We start from the raw sequence: 18,429 nt of genomic DNA on the forward strand, positions 1-18,429 counted from the left end.
TAATTATACCATTAAGTTGCTGCATCTCAATGGCAGGGTGATGATATTTTTTAAGAACAACTAACTTACCTGTATTTCTATTCTATTATAAGGTTGTAAAACCTAACCTGATGATGCCAGAGCAGTTAATTTTTAGCATTTTAACATCAGCCTTAATCTACAATATAATTCCTGCTGATTTCTCTGCTGGATATTGCAGAGTAAAATGTTTCCTTCTGACTGGTGAATTTCTTTTCTTTTTAAATAACTTTTTTTCTTTCTCCCAAATAACAAAATAATAAATAACATGCATTACATGCATCTGACAAACTTTCTGAATATATGCTGAGTAATCTTAAATCTATCACATCAGGAAATTACTGATCTTAGGCTCACAACCTTTAATTGACAATTTTATTAATTCTGTTATACCAGAATAAATAAACAAACTATTCCAATTCCTACAAAAATACTCTTAAAATATCAAAATTGGGCAAATTGGAAATGCATTGTTTTTGAGATCAACTGCCAGCACTAGCTTGGAAAACAAGATATTGAAGCCAGAAAAGAGCTCATTAGGGTAAGGCACAGTTACAACAGCCAGATGGTCTGATACAAACTGGCATAGCTTGGAATTGTCTGTCCTAGGAAAAGAACTGCAGGCTGTATTTCAAAATCTAACCTATTATAAGGCTTCATCAGTGCAACGCCCAGATGTAATACAAACTAAATTACCATCTGAATCAGGTGTTGAGAAACAACAGTTTAGGCAAACATATGTCTGTACTCTCATCTATCCTTTTTCTCTTACCTGATATAACCAATCTGGGGTCTGTGCTGCAAGAACCAGCGATAGGAGACTTTGTCTTTCCACCCCACATTTCTGGGGTCCTTCCATAGCAGCCTGACCTGATCACTGGTGTCGCCCGTGTGCCAGAGGGAGTTGCGGAGGTGCTCACCAGGACCTGTCTTGGATTTCACAGCCTGCAGAAATACAATTTCCAGCGCTGATGATACAGAAATGTTACTTTCTGGAGCAGTAAGTCTTTTTGTAATGGGGAGCAGGTCTGCAGAAACACCCTCCTTGCTGTTCACAAGCCTCTTACTTCTGTTGTGTAACTGCAGCCACTGCCTGCAGGGAAAAGCAAGTGGGTGCCAAGGAGAAGGAGGCAATCTGACCAGTTATAGTCAGAGCACAGTCACTGCAGAACTCCAGCTGGTACATAAGGAAAGATGAAGTTCCTTAGAAAATGGTGCTACTGAAAGGACTGTGTGGCAGCTGCCTGACATTTTGACACAAGTTGCAAATAGAGAACCGCAGTCCAGCAGCATGGCTGACGTGCAATGGCTTGGCCCATGCACAGCATGACAGTCTAGCCCATGGCCAAAACATGGCAGGATGTCACAGCCAGGCTGCAGTGACCACTGTGCCCTCAACTAGAAGCCACAATCAGTACCTTTAGCTGAATGCCGGGCTCTGCAACAGCTCTGAAGGGAGTCGCTTGCCAGTACGTCTGCTCTGTCTGTTTCCACATTACCACATAAAAGCTCGAGCTGTCTTGATAACCAAAAATAAAGCCAGCATAGTCATCATCTGTCACTGTGTTCACGTGAAAAGTGCCCTCAAAGTCAACGCCGTTAAAAGCTGTGTAACCTGAGGATACATGCAGGTTAAAAACAATTCTGCAGAATATGTGTTCATATGTTACACGTTTTCTGCTGTAAAACTTGAATCTCAGAAAAAGGTACATACCAACAGCAAGGCCAGGATCACTGTTCATAGTCTGCACAATTTCCATGCCCTGTAAGAGTAAATTCACAGTGGTTAGCACGCATGGCAAACTTGGTTTGCTAAGGCTGGCAGCCTTTTCTGGCCTCCCCTTAGCATCTGCCCTATTACTCTCTTCTGTTTGCTCACAACGTATCTGTAACACTTGTAGCTCTGAAGTGAAACAGGAACCATAACAAAATACTAATGTTTCAGTTTCTTGTGCGACCTGCCTGAGTCAGGAAGGATTTGTCTTTTCCCATTGCAGAATGGGAAAAATGGTATTCTGATACTTTCTTTCCCTCACACAATCTTCTGGAAATCACTGAATCTGGCCAAAATTGGGGGGCAGGGGGAGAGAGGTGTGGGAGGAAGAGAGCTTTGCCTAGACTTAGCTCATGCAGTTTGGTCACAGAGTTTGGGATTAAACTGACTTCAGGACCAGGTTAAGGAAATTGTAGACAACCCATCTGGCTTGGCAGACACTTTGGCAATGGGAATAAATTGCATGTTCCCTGTGACTCGGAATACATTAGCCTCCTGAAAGCTAAAACTTCTTAGTGTAAATAAGTTATTGTACTCCATCTAGGAGTACTGCATCAGCTGGGGTACCCAGCACAGGAAGGACATCAGCCTGTTACAGCAAGTCCAGAGAAGGGCTATCAAGATGGAGCATCTCTCCTGTGAGGAAAGGCTGGGAGAACTGGGTTTGTTCAACCTGTAGAAGAGAAGGCTTAAAGGTGACCTAATTACAGCCTTTCAGTAGTATCTGAAGTGAGTCAGCAAGAAAGACAGTGGGGGACCTTTTGCAAGAGCATATAGTGACAGGACAAGGGGAAATGTCTTCAAACTGAAAGAGGGCAGGTTTAGATTAGATGTTAGGAAATTTTTTTTTTTTACTATGAGGGTAGTGAGGAACTAGAACAGGCTGCCCAGAAAAGCTGTGGATGCCCTGTCCCTGGAAGTGTTCAAAGCCAGGTTGGACTGGGCTCTGAGCAATTTAGTCTAGTTGAAGGTGTCCCTGTCCTTGACAGAGGGGATGAAACTAGTTAATCTTCAAGGTCCCCTTGCAACCCAAACCATTCTATGATTTTATGAAATTTAGCAGGTCAGACTTTCAAATTCTGGGAAGGACTCATGAAACTTGCTTGTTAGAGAAATATTTCAAAAGGGTGACACAAAGGTCTTATGTCTGCCTTCTGGCAGCAATGAAATCCACCCAGAATAAGTTGACCAGTATGTTTATATTATTAAGAGCATCTAAAATAATAATAAATAGTTTGATTATTAGGAGCATCAAGTCAAGCTATTATATGCTAAAAGAGTGTTAATACTTTTTTATGATTACTCCCCAAAATAGTCCACCAACCAACAGCTTCCACTTTCCATGTTTGCCAGAGGACCAGCAATTACAGAGCCAATTTTACTGTGGTTTTCAAATTATCTTTCTCAGAGAGGTAAGAAAGACCAAGTGTATTTTTACCTGGTTTAGAACCACCCAGTTGGGATCAATCTGCGCATCCCCCTCTGGGTCCAACACCACTGTCTGATAGGCCCTGAAGTCTGTCAAAGTGATCTCTGCATTCTCAGGACACACATCAATCCGATCAATCACTGTATCCTGGTCAAAATCAGACTCGCAGACATCTCCGACTCCATCACCTGAATGCATTAGAGAAATGAAAGCAGATTTATGATGCAGCAAGTAAGTCACACCTGGCCCAGCCACTGGATCAGTGTCTAAGAAGCAGGTGGAGTGTCAGCCCTGCTGGCTGCAGTGCCTGGAAAAGGGAGCTGAGGACCTCAGCTTTGACTGAAGAGTTGTCTGTGTGTTGGGGTTCCTCCGGGGAAGAGCATATGCACATGTAGTGACCATGTTGGTTCCTTCTGCACATGTGTAATGCTTGGAGATGAATGCGGTGTCTAAGAACTGAAATGGCTCCTGAACGCCTGTCTTACCATTATCATCTTCCTGCCCTGGGTTGGGGACCAGCCTGCAGTTGTCAGGGCCTGGGGGCAGGAGGTCAGGAATGCCATCATTGTCGTCATCGTCATCACACTCATCCCCCAACCCATCCTTATCTGTGTCCAGCTGGGAGCTGTTAATAATGGTAGGACAATTGTCTGTGCTGTCCTGGTGCCCATCGCCATCGCTGCAAGCACATAAACAAAAAGAAATGGCATGCCAGCATCAGCTCCTGCCTTTGCACAGGAAACAGCACAGACATGTGAGCGGGAAACACACTAGTGACACCCCTGGAACTGAGAGCAGACCAGGGGGCAACATGACCTCAGGTGGCTGAACTGCAATGAGGCCACAAACAAAGAGAGACTGTATGATAAGGTGGCAGGAAGACAAAGACTAAGCCAGAAGCTATAGAAATACTCAAGTAAGGATAAGGAAAAGAAAAAGAAGCCTAACATGGTATGGGAAACATCAGAGCCCAAGACCGCAAACAATCTCCACTCCTAAAGGGCACGTACTGCACATCCAGCAAGTGCAGTGTCACCAATTAAAAGACACCCAGGAGACAGCAAGAGCTGAACACCTGATGTCCCATGTGCACATGTTGTGCACTCATGTCTTGGTGCTCACAAACATGCATGTGTGAGTGTGAATGAAACTTTATGAGACTGTATGGGCACCTGAAATCAGACTTGTTTAAAAAGAAGAACTGCTCTCGCACCCCTCCATAGCAAGTTTTTTGTGATGGATTGGCAGTGCTAGGTTAGTGGCTGGACTTGATGATCCTGAAGGTCTTTTCCAAGCTGAATGATTTTATGCTTCTATGATTTTTAGAGTCCTGCATGGGAGACATGCAGTAAGAAACAGGGGAGAAAGTCTGTAGCTCCCAAGTACCCCTCCAGCCCATGGCTGAATCAACTGATTACAGTGAAGAGCCACAAGAACAGGGATACAGACTACAGAAAAGGGTTCAGGAAGTTTTGGGCTGTCTACATAATTTCTCCAGGCAAAGAGTTAAGTGCATCTGTGAAAAAAACCTGCCTGAAGCCAGGTATGTTTTGTTTGCACACCAAAGCCAAACTGCTTTGGCCATAAGCAGGCATGTTTTCCCTCAGTAACTTTTTGCTTAGCACAGGTGGAGCAGGAATTACCTGCAGCCAAACTGAGGCAGTGTTCTGGCATATAGCTGTGCATATTCCCACCTATCTCTCCTGCTTAATGTATGTCTATTGCAAGGTTAACCTCAAGCAGATCTACAGCATTTCTACCAGGAAATGCTTCATACATATTAGTTAGTTCATGGTGATGTGGAGGAAAAGTCCTTTTGTAAAACAGAAAAAAAAAAGAGGTACCTACGGAAGAATAAAATGCTGGTGACCTCAGCAGCTACTGCCCCAAGACTGGGAACAATCACTCCAGAGGCATGGAAGTGGGCTCCCCTGCAGCTCTTGTCCCAAAATGCAGCACCCAGCAATGGCTCTGGGGTGACACCCTGCAGCTGTCTGTGGCTGGTGAAAATCTGTGCCAGCAAGGATTTACCACTTCCCTTGCCACTTGCTGTGAGGAGCACAGTGGAGAACTTACCACCTCTAAAGCTGGTTATGCAGAAACTGCTTCCAGATAAGTAGTGCAGTTTGTTAGAGGATGTGCTCCTTTGAATGCCCAGGGCATGTGAAAGCCATTGACTGAGGAGCCCTGTCACTCTTGCTCTGTTAAAGCAAAGGAGTTTATCTGCAAGTGTCTTACACTTGATAATAAAATTCGGTTGCTGAAACACTAGTTCTTGTGGGAAGATGTATAGCCCTTATCTGTGAAATTTCTGCTAAGGAAAGAAAGAAATATAACAAGAATGAAAAATAAAGAAAAAAGACATTTCCTCACAAAGATGCTCTGAGCAGTGCTCTGAATTTTACAGCCAGAGAACTACATGAATGTCACTTCCACAGGAACTCACAGAAGGCCTCTGTGAATGGGGCTAAAGGTGAATCCTCTGTAACTTAGAGCTACAGGGAAGTGAACCAACAAGGCCGATAAATCATAAGAGTGTTTTTGAAATAATGTCTCTCTGGAACTAAATCTAGGCTAGTCTGAGGAATTACAGTTCTCTGGGAATCAGTAGCATGCTTCACCTCAAGACTAGCCTCTTTCACTTCCTTACTGCTGTTACAAACCACAACACAACATACCTGTCCTGATTGGTATCACAGGAATCTCCAACCAGGTCATTGTCAACATCCGACTACAAAAGGAAACAGAAAGTTCCAGTATCAGATGTCATCTACTAAAATGGCAGTATTAAATCAAAACACAACCAAATCAAATGCAAAAAAATAAAAGCATGAAAAAACATTGGCTTTACAGAACATATTTTCTTGCTTGCATTATCCATCTAACCAAAATGTCAGCTTTATTAAAGAAAAAATGGCAGTGAATAAACAGGGTTATACTTGATTGGCACTGTTCAAACAAGCTTCCTCTATTACTGAAACTGAACGTATCCCTTATTTCTAGCCAAGGTTGATTTCTTAGGCACTTTAAAGCTCTACTGTTTCTCTATAGTTTCCAACATTTTTCATTAAAATCAGAAACATAAAAAATTAAAACAACGTCTCACCTACAAACACTGAAAGTTTTGATAAATTAGGACACTAGGATTTTGTCCTAATTAAAGAAATATCAAGTGTAACTAGATCACACCCCTGTGTGGAGTCTGGCATTGGACTACATGGCACTGCAGTCCACATTTCAGAGCAGGACAGTGGAAGATACAAGCAGGGCAGAAGTTCTAACAACATCCTAAGCTAAGAGAATAAGCTGATGGCTCTCCTTTCTCACATGAGGAGAGTCTACAGCTCTGTAAAATCCTCCTGAATACCTAAATATACTTTATTATTAAAATATAAACACTATGGTTGCATTGTCTCTTTCTTTGTATCTTTCTGGACCTTAACAAGGATTATTTTCTCTTTTGCCTGCTAACCTGGTTTGGGTTGCTGATTGTAGGGCAGCTGTCACAAGCATCACCAACACCATCATTATCAGTGTCCTCCTGATCTTCGTTAGGGATCCTCTGACAATTATCCAAAAGGTTCTTAATACCTAGGGAAAAATGCATTGGATGTTAGTAAAGACAATTCCCATATTTGTTGCTGGACAATATAAACATTAAGAGCGGTAAGGAGACTATTCTTTTTCAGCAACTGCTTAATCCTGCAATGAAATTGTAAGTTTGAACTGAGAATCTTTCTTATGTGTGCATCCTTCATTTAACAGTAGTTAGGAACATCTCACTAAAGAACAGCTTTACACCCCATCGCACACACTCCATTAATTACACAAACTTCATTCCATCCTGTTCCTGTTTCACAGCTTACAGGGTGGGACGTTTCATGTTTGTTATTACATTTAAAGGAGTTTGATTTTTTCATCTTTCAAGCCTCCTGGAGCAATGAATTTAATACATTATGTATCTCTTGGATATCAGTGACTGGCAGCAGCTGGATGTTCTGGGACACATTTATGTCTTTAAGGAAATGCTGAATGACCAACAACTTCAACTTATACATGAAACACATCCCTGTTTATGTTATGATGTTCAGTGCTTCCAACACAGTCTAAAAGATAATATATTAAGCACAGTAAAAGAATTCCAAACACAAGTTTCATGAAGAAACACTATGTGTTACAGCTGGTGACAGGAAATCTCCTAATACACGGCGCTCTGGGCAAGTTTGAATAACATCAGAGAAGCTGATAGTGAAAAATTACCATCTCCATCCATATCATCATCACAAGCATCTCCTTTCCCATCACCATCTGTGTCCCTCTGGTCATTATTCAGGACATTGTGGCAGTTGTCACAAGCATCTCCAAAGATATCTTGGTCACTATTTCTCTGGTTAACATTGGGAGCCAAGACACAGTTGTCCTGCAAGAGATACAGAATTAGGCATGAGCCAGACCTTGAATATTTAATTTCTACTTTAATGCATTTATATAATTCTTGTATTTATTTCTACTTTAAAAAAATATTAGAGTAAGACGTTTGACATTTTATTGTAAATATTAACTCTGGATCAGAATTCACTTGCCTCTGAGAGCTCTGCTTTGAACCACTCTGTGGGAACCCTAGGCATAAATGGCCAGTACCATAAGGCTTTACTTATAACTTTGACTTCTGATTCTCATTTTGGATGCATCCATGATGAAGAACGTGTTTTGGTGCTTGGCTTTCTAATATGGTCCTTCTCAAAAGCTGCAGTTCAGAGTTCCTGACAAGATTTGCAGACACTCTTGGTGAAAGGCCATTGCCCCCTTCTGGTACAGACTGAAACTAAAACTGAAACGTTTAGGAAAGCAGAACTTCTTGGTGCAAAAGGAACAAGTTTTTGTTTGGTTTGGGTGGGGGTTTTTTGTTTGTTTGTTTTTTTGTTTTATCAAACAAGCTGCTATTGACTCCCAAAGTCCATCAGGAGGCATAAGGAGAAAACTTTATTTCAGAGAGGTGTAAGATTTCTACACCCATCCAGCATGCCAACATCCTGTTGCACCCACAGGAAGAATAGAACTTAGCAACAATATAGAATTTACTTTATTATGAAGGTGCTGAACCTGCAAATAGATGTATAGTTGAAAGAAGATTTAACAATTTTCCTTATAGAACATTAATAAAACCAGTTGATTTAAGGTACCAGAATTTAGGATGGGCCTATGTGGCAAAACAGCATGAAACAGACATGCTCTGACTGCCAGTCTGCCCTAGCTCCATGTGGACATGTGTGCCCTGAATAAAGTGTTCTTATTTTTATCTTGGAAGTGCATTAAGTCGTATCAGTGAACAATTTTAATGTAGAACAACAGTTGGCTTGTAAGAATACAGGGTGAACATAAAAGAGCTTTTACAATCTCTATTTATCCTATGATATATTCTGTAGATGTGTTCCCCTATGGAAACCTGTTCTGCATTGAGACATGATTCAGAGGTTTCAATTTATTGGCAAGACACCCATTAATTTATGTGGGTTTTGGATCTCTTGTGAAATGTGTTGCCAAGTCAACGTGCTATTTAAAAACAAAGACATTAATGCAAGTAATATTACTGAAGGCCATGGTATGGGAGAATGTGACAGAGGAACACAAGTTCTGTTCACAAAAAACTCTAGACTTAAGCACTAAAAGATAATACTGGAAGACACACTACTAGGATTCAAGGCTGGGTGTTTTAGGTTTTGTAAGACAGAGCATTATATAAAACAAAAAGATGGGATTTAAGGAGCCACTGACAGTGATGGGGATGGAAAAATCTCTGGCAAACAGTAGTGAGTCAGATTTCAGAATCACCGCTCACTGCAGTAATGAGAAATCCTTCTGTCTGCACAGACCCCTGCATCGTGATCTGTACATAGCACCTGCTCATTGGAAATGCCATCTCCATCTGCATCATCATCACAGGAATCTCCAATTCCATCACCATCAGCATCTTCTTGTCCAGAGTTTGGGACAAATCTGCAATTGTCCTAGACAAAAAAGGAGACAAGTTCTATGGGCAAACTGCATGCCTTCATAATTTGAATTTTTTTCTATTATTGTTTAAATTAATTGATTCAAATAAATTAAATAGAATTTACGCAGAGAATTCAATAACTTGAAAAAATTATTAATACATCTAGTTAGATTTCTTCCAGTCTTCCTCTTCATCACTTCATATTCTGAATTATCATAGGATTAAGAAAGAATTTCTTACCTTTCTGCAGTTTTCAGCAGAGCATGAGAGTTCTTCGTTAGGGTAGCCATCAATGTCAACATCTTTTCCACAAATATAACCATCACCAGCCCAGCCAATGCCACACTATCAATAAAACACCGTGGTAGTACCATCAAAAGGTTAATAAGTCACTGCAGAAATATTCAAGAGGGAAACCCCACAACAACCTTGATGACACTAGGATACAGAAATCATGGACAGGCACTGAAATACAATGCAGCATCTCTCAATGGGTGTGGGTGTGGGTGTGGGTGTGTGTGTGTGTGTGGGGGTGTGTGTGTGGGGGAGGGTGTGTGGGTGTGTGGGTGTGTAATCTTTGTTTCATACTCTCTGTATCTAGACACCCCTAGAAAGAGCTAAGACTTGATGTCAAGTGGAATGTGTGCCCGCAACACTGGCCAGGAACCAATTTTGGTTCCTCATCTGCAGATGGCGCAAAAGAAAATAGGGGACCCAGGCAGAGTACGCACCCAGCATTTCAGCAAGGGTCCATGGTTAGATGGTGATATGAAATCTCGGAAAGCAAAGAAAACCCTCTGACACCAGTGTGGTTATTCAGAGAGCAGGCATTCTTTATTGACAGTGCTGAATGCATGGGGGATCATTCCACCTATCATGCATATCGTCACAGAAAATTCCTTCCCTTTTATTTCACATATACATTAAAATTCACTTTAATTCCCCAGAATAGCTTACATATTAATTATGTTTCAAATAAATTCCATTATCGTAAACTCCACCCATACAGAGCATGTATCATTCTAGCTTTGGGTGGTCTTGGGGGTCTTTGGGGGCCTTCTATGACCCTCAGAATTACTGTCCTTTAAATGAACTTTTTGGTGTTCATGTGTGGTTATAACATGTAGGCGTAGTTTTCAAATTTCTTGAGCCAACCCATTCTATTTTAGTTTCACAAGTGGAAGATTTTGCATTCTATCAGTACATCGTGCATTTTATAGCTGTGTAAGAAACAGAATTAACTTGTTCTACTACAAATTTATATTCTATCTCCTTACTTGCTATATCAAATTCTGTCTCAATGAGATGACTGTGTTTTGCTCAGCATCTCAAGAACTGGAGGAAGTTTTAAGAGAAAATTGTGTTGACATTTACTAAGTTTGCATTAGCAAATAAAGTTCATCTGCACACAAGTTCCACCTAGCCAATTAAATTGGTATTGTTTCCAACCAATGCCTAATTTGTGTTGAAGATATATGCACAGAACTGAATGTGAAACTCTGTCCCCCCTTAAAACAAGGACTTGCCTACTACAAGTATCGAGGCATCTTCCCATTAGAGCTTGGACTTAAAATATCATAATTATTTTTCTTTGAAATAGATATACTTAAAAATGAGACCAAAGCAAGTGCCAGCAAAAGCACACACAGCATCCAAATTTAGTACATGAGATTGGTCTCTTTCTTTCCCCAGCAAGCTGGGAAAACTAATACACTTCAGTCAGACTCTTACAATGGAACCTCATATGCCACTTGGTGCTTCTCTGCTCCCACAGCTGGTTAAGCACAGTACAGCCTATGTGTGCCTAGAATCTGTGATGTCACTTGGAAAAATACCATGTCTATCAGCTGGCAAATACAGGCATATTGACTATGCAGAGAGGATCCCTACTAACAGCTGAGCACCGAGAAAGGAATTTGTCCTTGTGACATCTTCTCTAGAGTGACACTTGACAGTTTCTTCTGAGCAGACTACAGAAAGTCTACAAAAACCATTCCCAAAGATCTAATTACACAGACATAGTAAATATGATACACTAGTATGGCTGCTTTACAGACATGTGGTAAGAACAAACCAGTGGCAAGATAGATTCAGCCCAGTTATTTTTGTACCTGGTCTGGGCCAGTCTGCACAATCTGGTAAAATAAACAACTGTTTGAAATTACCGCAAAGACTTTCTCAGTTCCAGTCTGAAAAAGGCTATTTTTCACTATACAAATGCATGAATTTATGAACTCACAATACATGTCACCTCTCCTCTCCTCTCCTCAATACAACGGGCATGGATGCTGCACGGATTGAGGGCTCGATTTCTGCAGCTCCGTTCAGCCTGGCATCCCCTGGTTTGGTCTCCTGTATAACCTGGTTTACATTGGCCACAGTGATAAGACCCCTGTAAGAACAAAGAATTACCAGGAAGCCTTTCAACAGTATTTTTTTTCCTTTTAAAGTAAGCACACAAGTGAGATTCATGTCACGTTACTTATGCTGTGCAAGTGCAGTTTTTCACCGATTTAGGCCTCTTGCACTGTGAACAAACTTATTTTCTACGTGCAATTGATGTTTGGCTCCCACAGTGCCTGCTGGAAGACATGCTCAACTCTCACCTATTTAGACCAGTCTTCTGTTACGCCAGCAAAAAGTCAGGTAGCAGCAAAAGCTTCTTCATGATGCCTCGTCCCTGCCAGCATCACTCTGAGTTGCTTCCAGGTGACTGAAACTTTGTGTAAAACTCTAAGCAGCTCCTGATTAATCAGGCTGGTTGATCTTATTTCAGTGTAAAGCACATCCATCAGTTTATTTAAACTCAACTGGGCACAAGTTTTGATCAAAGAGACACAGGCAAGCTCTTCATGTGTTTGTCCCATTTCATTTTATTTTTTAAACTTAATGTTTTTAAATCAATTTGAGCTAAATCGTCTTCTTCAGAAAAGAATTCTGTAGTTGAAGGCACAGTCACCCTCATTTACACTGAAATAAGGACATTCATGTAACTTTTTGCAGTGGTTTACTTAGACACGTACTTTATATTTGTGCCACTCTCTTGTGTAAATGAGCACAAAGGAGCAAAGCCAAGGAATCTCATTACATGCTGGGACAATAACCATTTGAGTTATAAACAGGTAAATGCTGATAAGTTGAGGTCTTCACGCATCTAGTGTGGCTTTTGTCTGTCTCATATACTTGTAGACTTGTAACTTATGACATAAAAGTTCATTAAAGAAAACAGTCTTTTTACCTTATAGAGAGTAATTATTTTTTGATGTGTCAAAGAACAGAAATGGGCAGATCTCTGACAAAAATGTACATCTACCCCTTTGTGAAACTGAGGTGCTCCATACAACTTCACTCTTCACATACAAACTCTGTTGGAGGAACTGTCAGGACTGTACCAGTCCACGCCCATAGAGCAATCTATTTACTATTTAGACAGTTATTATTTTTGTCCTGGGCAGTTAAATGCCTCCCTGACATCCGATCCTGTCAGATCTTGGAAGCTAAGCAGGGTCAGCCCCGGATTAGTACTTGGATGGGAGACCTCCTGAGAAATGCCGGGTGCTGTAGGTTCTAGTCCTGAAGACTTCACGGGCACCGTCCAAGCTCGCTTGGCTGTGGCAGATGAACCTCAGGACTTAAACGATGGGGCCAGTTCTGCACACACTGAGCCTCACCTAAAAATCCACTGCGCAGGCTGGAAGGGCACACCCACGTGGGGACAGCCCTTCCCAAATCTTCGTTCGCGAAGTTTGGCCATACATACATACATTTTTGTCCTCTATTCCTAACTTCATTACTAATTTTAACTCTGTGCTGTCTGCATACTTTCAGGATGAAGACAAAAATATATAGATGGCTGAAGAGTAAAATAATCCCTGAACCTGCAAATAGTATGGCCTATATAAAACACACCAGCCTGTGCACTTCATCCTAATGGATGCCAGGATAGTATCTTCTGGAGTCAGCTGAATTTGCTCACTATATTCTGTCCTATATCAAGCCCAGTTACACTATAAAATAGCATTTTAGGAAGCATTTCCCGACAAAGTGTTTCTAAAGGGACACAGGATTAGAAAACCCACACTGCTCTGTTTTGACAGATGGCAGGACACTTGGTACCTGCCCTCTGCAGACAGGGCCTGATGGCCTCCTGAAGATGACTAATCATGTCTAGTCATGCAGTGAGATACAACATGGGTCAGTAAATGCTCTAGACAGTAAAAAAAAGCAAACATACTGAGCAGTGAAAGCAGTCCTATGAAAATTAAGTTATTCAAAAGGAAAGTTAACAACATAAATCGTAGCCTCAACAATACCTTGCTGCAGAAAGGACCACCTTTACACCTGAAGGGTAATTTTAACTCTTCTCTTGCTGTGAAGAAAGGCAGGTCATGCTTGACCAACCTGTACTCCTTCCATGACAGGGTGACTCCCTTAATGAATGAGGATGAGGGTGTTGTCTGCCTAAACTTCAGTAAAGCCTTTGACTCTGTCTCCCACAGGCAAAGTCTCCGGGAGAAACTGACAGCTGATGGCTTGGATGAATGCACTGTTCAGTTGCTAAAAAACTGGATGGTCAGGTCCAGAGAGTGGTGGTGAATTACATCCAGCTGTAGCTCGTTTCCCAGCACTCAGCATTGGGGCCAGTACTGTTTATTATCTATCTTAATATCTATCAGTGACCTGGATGAGGGGATCAAGTGCAGCCTTGATCAGTTTGCAGCTGACAGCAAGCTGGGCAGGAGTGTTGATCTACTGGAGAGCAAGAAGGCACTGCAGAGGAATCTGGACCAGCTGGATCCATAGGTTGCCAAGTGCCAGGTCCTGCCCTTGGGTCACAACAACCTCAGGCACTGCTACAGGCTGGGGGAAGAGTGGTTGGAAAACTGCCCAGAGGAAAATGACCTGGGGGTGCTGTTTGACAGTGGCTGAACGTGAGCCAGCTGTGTGCCCAGGTGGCCAAGAAAGCCGATGGCATCCTGTCTTGGATCAGCAATAGTGTGGCCAGCAGGACCAGTTACTGTTCATCCTCCTGTACTCAGCACTGGTGAGGCCACACCTCAAATCCTGTGTTCAGTTTGGGGTCCCTCACTACAAGAAAGACATTGAGGGGCTGGAGCAAGTTCAGAGAAGGGCAGTAGAGCCTGGTCTGGAGCAATAAATCCAATCCTAGCCTCATGGAATTTTAAAACAATCAATTTTTAAAAGCCGAAAATGAAAATGTGCTTACCAAAGTGTTTATGCAATGAGAATTCGGAACACAGACTCCAAGTCCACCATTCTGACATTCATCAATGTCTAAGCAGACCTAGCAATGAACCAAATATACAAATAATAAAAACAATGCCAATTTAAGATTGAAGTGTGAAAAAAGACACTGAAGTTTAAGATTAGAAAAGAGACATAGCCTCTCCTGATGCCACTCGCAGAATGGCACAGACGTACCTTTAGGCTAACTTTCCAAACCCTGAAGTGATACTCTGATACAGAAAATTTCAGCTTTAGGATATGCTCTGGTTCACCCACAAGAGTTTAGACAAAAACTTTGTTCCCATTGTGGTGCTACAGGAGCATTTAAGAAACATGTACAGTAAATAGGCCTTTTTTATCACACTCTTCCAAGTTCAAAGCCAGTTTACAGAAATCAACAGAGACCTTTTGAAGCTGATCAGAGATACAAAGAAAATTACATTTTTTCTTGCCTCCATGCCAGTCAAGAGTATTAGACACTTATTACTCCCATTAAAGCTGAGCAAACACAAATCAAGTCTTCTAACTGAAACACTCTGAGCTCTGCCTAACAGCACATGCCAGTTATGGAAGCACTGAAAAAATACCTACAATTCAATACAGATGTACTGCTGATACAAAACCTGCACTTTGCAATGGCAGTTGTCAAAAGGATGCTGCCACTCACCTGCTTATTGCTCTTAGCATAGCTGACTCCTATCCCTTGCACGGCTTGTCCTGTGTATCCTGGAGGACAGGTCTCACATCGAAAACCTGGAGCAGTGTTCACACATCGCACTCCAGGGAAGCAAGGGTTGTAACGACACTGCAAAGGAAAAGCAAACTGAGCACGTTTGTGCTTCAGTAACATCCAAATGCTGACAGACATCTCACCAAAGGCAAAGCCATTGTCTGTATGTCATCTGTTCAGAGATTGCTTACATGGGAATCTGTCTCTGCAGGTATTTCTGACCTCAGCAGGTCTTCAGCTATCTCTGTAATTTAAGTACCATTTGCAGTCTTCTCCTAAAACCTATAGTCTCATCCTCAGCCCTTCCTTTGGTTGGACAGGTACAGATCCCTCGGAGGCTGGAAGACCCCTGGAAGTCTCCAGACCAAAATATCAGGAAAGTCACATAACTCCAAACCTACAAACAGTCCTGTGGTTGTTTTTGGTACACACAGAAGTGGCAACAGCACTTTTCTTCCTTTATATTTGTACAAATTCCATAGCCAGAAGGAACTCACAGATAAGCCAGATAAGCAGGAATGTGTCAGTGGGACCTACACATTTCCAGACTAGAGGCCCACGGACAACCCTTGGCACTTGTCCCAAAATATCATATGTCTACAAATCACTCTTGGCCTGAAGGCATCATGCACTTCATTGCCTTATACAGTTTTACAGAACAGCTGTGACCAATTTCACTGGTTTAGAGTATGCCAGTTTGGGAAGTACATCCTGCATTGCTGCTTTTCCAACATCAACACTAGCTGCTAGGTAACATTTATAAGAGTACCAAAAACATCAACATGCCATCATGCTGCACAGGGCTCAAAGACAACAACAAATAAGAAACATGAGAAAGAAATGTTAAAGAGTTTTAAAAATATGTTTTTCCCCCCCCTTCCACTGCTAGCAGAAAAACATCTGCAAGATTAAGTCAGAACAAACCAGACAATATTCACCTACAAGAGACATACAATTTGTAACCAAACACACACACATGAGCAAGAAAAGATATGTTTAATATCAAAGGGTGCTTGACGGAAATATTTGTTAAAAGTAGTTCCATAATTAATGTAAGAACAACCTAGGACAGACATTTTGTGCTCCTGGTTTTGCCGTGGATTTTTTATTGTAAACAGCAGAGGGCACACAAATTACATAGCACGCGCACAAGAGCTGCAGCTCCCCACGTACCGGGCACCAGCATACCAAAGTAATGTCTTTAAGCAGGTAATGAAACAGGAAGTGTACTACAGAGATGCTAGCAGCCTTAGAAAAGATGATGGCAGCTTTTAGTGAGGAATCTTCTAGATTTGTCTTTATCACAATTCACACGTAACCTTCTTTTTGAATACCTTTTCTTAGGAAGTACGGAAATAGTTTATGCAGTAGAAAGATGCTCTCCCAGGAGGTATTACTAAAAAGTTTTAAAAAATTACTTGCCTTCATAATCTTAGTTAACTGAGGAAAATAAGTAATGTGACATATCCCCTTTAATTAGACAATTCAGAATTATTGCCATTTATTGCTTCTCTTTTTTTTCCCATGCAACTATAAGTAAAAATCTATCTGCTGAAGTAGGTATTTACTTGTGAACAAAGCCAGTCCAGACTGCATTTTAGTAGCAGTCTCCACATAAAGACCTCATGTAAGCAAGACTGTATCTCTATGACACTATTTTGGCAAAATTTTCTTGCTATTTCTAATGAGATCTGGTCTGTTATGTGGAGTTGTGCCGGGAAAATGGATGGCAGAGCATGACTTCTTACAGAAAACCAAGTTAGATCAAGCCACTATAAACCAGTCTCAGTCTTTTTTCCTGCCACTGCTGTAATGGGGAGAGTTGCTCCAACCCTGAAAAGGGCAGAAATGAGATTATTGCCATGCTTTGCCTCAGTCCACAAATAGCTCAGGAAGTGAAACCCATTCCAACTGGTGGGCTCCACCCAGGCTGGCTTGAGTCTCACCATGTCTGTGGCATGGAACTCATATCACAGCTGTCTCAGTTTCACCACTTGCCTTCACATTTCAGAGCTTCACCTCCATTTTGTTACACCTTCTGTTGTGGCAGACACAGTTTATGCCACATAAGGTAAAACAAGAGATATTGCCCACAGCTCAGGAAATGGCCACACTCAACCCACTTTCTACCCACAGTGGTTTTCACAGACAGATATAAGTTGAACACATGACATCCTCTTTGGTGATGGTCTACAGGAGGGAGTAAATCAAAAGAGTAGTCAAAGCATGGCTCCTGTTGGCTAGGTAGAATTAAAAATCAATTGCTTTTGCTATTTTACATCATTAGACTGGTACACTACAAGTACTGTGCTATCCATTGGCACAGTTTATGACCTAATTCCGCTGGTTCCCTGGTCTACTACATATAGGTGCTTTTCCACAAAAATTACTAAAGAGTAATGGCAAAATCATCACCCAGAAAAAAGTGCACTGAACTTTTAAGTGGTATTGTTTTTTCTGCTCTGAGTGTCTCATTTCATTTAACACAAGGGGTTTTGATCATTTAAGAGACCATAAATTTATTAACTCAGTCCTCAATATAAGCAAGCTCTGAATTTCTAACATAGAATAAATGTTTATTTTCTTTCATAGACTTTAAAGGTAAGCCTGAAAACATTGGTCCAGTTTGGGTTGAAGAGAAGACTTTGGTCTCTAAGGCTGGTTCAGGAGCATGACAATTTAAAAAAGCAAAGCCCATATTAACAAGTGCTTCTGCATCTTCTTGTGGAATAGAAATAACTATGTCAAAAGTTTTCTTTTGGTTGGTTTTGGGATTTTTCCCAAACATTAAACTCCCTTAAGTGACATCTCAACTCACCAGAGTATTTCAAGTTTTCACACATAAAACCTTCATAGAGTTGCAGCAACAGCAAAATAGAGATATATAATCAAATCAGAATGAATATTCACTGTGCAAGCAGTCAGCAAATGCTGAAGTCAGTAGGTATCAGCAACCTATTGATATACATAAAATGATTGGGGTTTAGATTTTTTTTAAATTCACTAAAACTCACTATTTTACCTCATCAATATCTGAGCACGTAACTCCATTTCCCGTGAGTCCTTCAGGGCAGGGCCCACATTGATATCCTTCTGCTGTCTCCACACACCTCACTCCCCTGAAGCAGGAATTAACTTCACATTTGGGTTTAGGGCGCCTAGGAAGCTGAGTTGGAAAACTCACAGTTCCCAAACCTTTAATGCAGAAAGAACAACAGTTTCAGCAATTGAAAGAA

The 18,429-nt window shown here is 41.4% G+C and overlaps 1 protein-coding gene across 2 annotated transcripts in view; it reads right to left on the bottom strand.

Moving 5' to 3' along the window:
• THBS4 (thrombospondin 4) overlaps positions 1–18,429 on the bottom strand; it is a 40,358-nt gene that overhangs the window by 3,548 nt on the left and 18,381 nt on the right. Inside the window, exons 7-20 of one of the 2 annotated variants that reach the window (XM_071579889.1) lie at positions 18,216–18,388; positions 15,131–15,268; positions 14,444–14,521; positions 11,456–11,608; positions 9,457–9,561; positions 9,122–9,229; positions 7,482–7,641; positions 6,694–6,812; positions 5,900–5,952; positions 3,707–3,900; positions 3,231–3,409; positions 1,733–1,781; positions 1,437–1,537; positions 791–963 (exon numbers count right to left, since the gene is read on the bottom strand). In XM_071579889.1, the coding sequence (XP_071435990.1) occupies positions 791–963; positions 1,437–1,537; positions 1,733–1,781; positions 3,231–3,409; positions 3,707–3,900; positions 5,900–5,952; positions 6,694–6,812; positions 7,482–7,641; positions 9,122–9,229; positions 9,457–9,561; positions 11,456–11,608; positions 14,444–14,521; positions 15,131–15,268; positions 18,216–18,388 (1,783 nt within the window). Of the gene's footprint in view, positions 1–790; positions 964–1,436; positions 1,634–1,732; positions 1,782–3,230; positions 3,410–3,706; positions 3,901–5,899; positions 5,953–6,693; positions 6,813–7,481; positions 7,642–9,121; positions 9,230–9,456; positions 9,562–11,455; positions 11,609–14,443; positions 14,522–15,130; positions 15,269–18,215; positions 18,389–18,429 lie in introns of both variants that reach the window. The other variant, XM_071579888.1, reaches the window with a different exon arrangement.

The sequence above is a fragment of the Pithys albifrons genome, chromosome Z, assembly GCF_047495875.1.
Source record: "Pithys albifrons albifrons isolate INPA30051 chromosome Z, PitAlb_v1, whole genome shotgun sequence".
Lineage (NCBI taxonomy): Eukaryota > Metazoa > Chordata > Aves > Passeriformes > Thamnophilidae > Pithys > Pithys albifrons.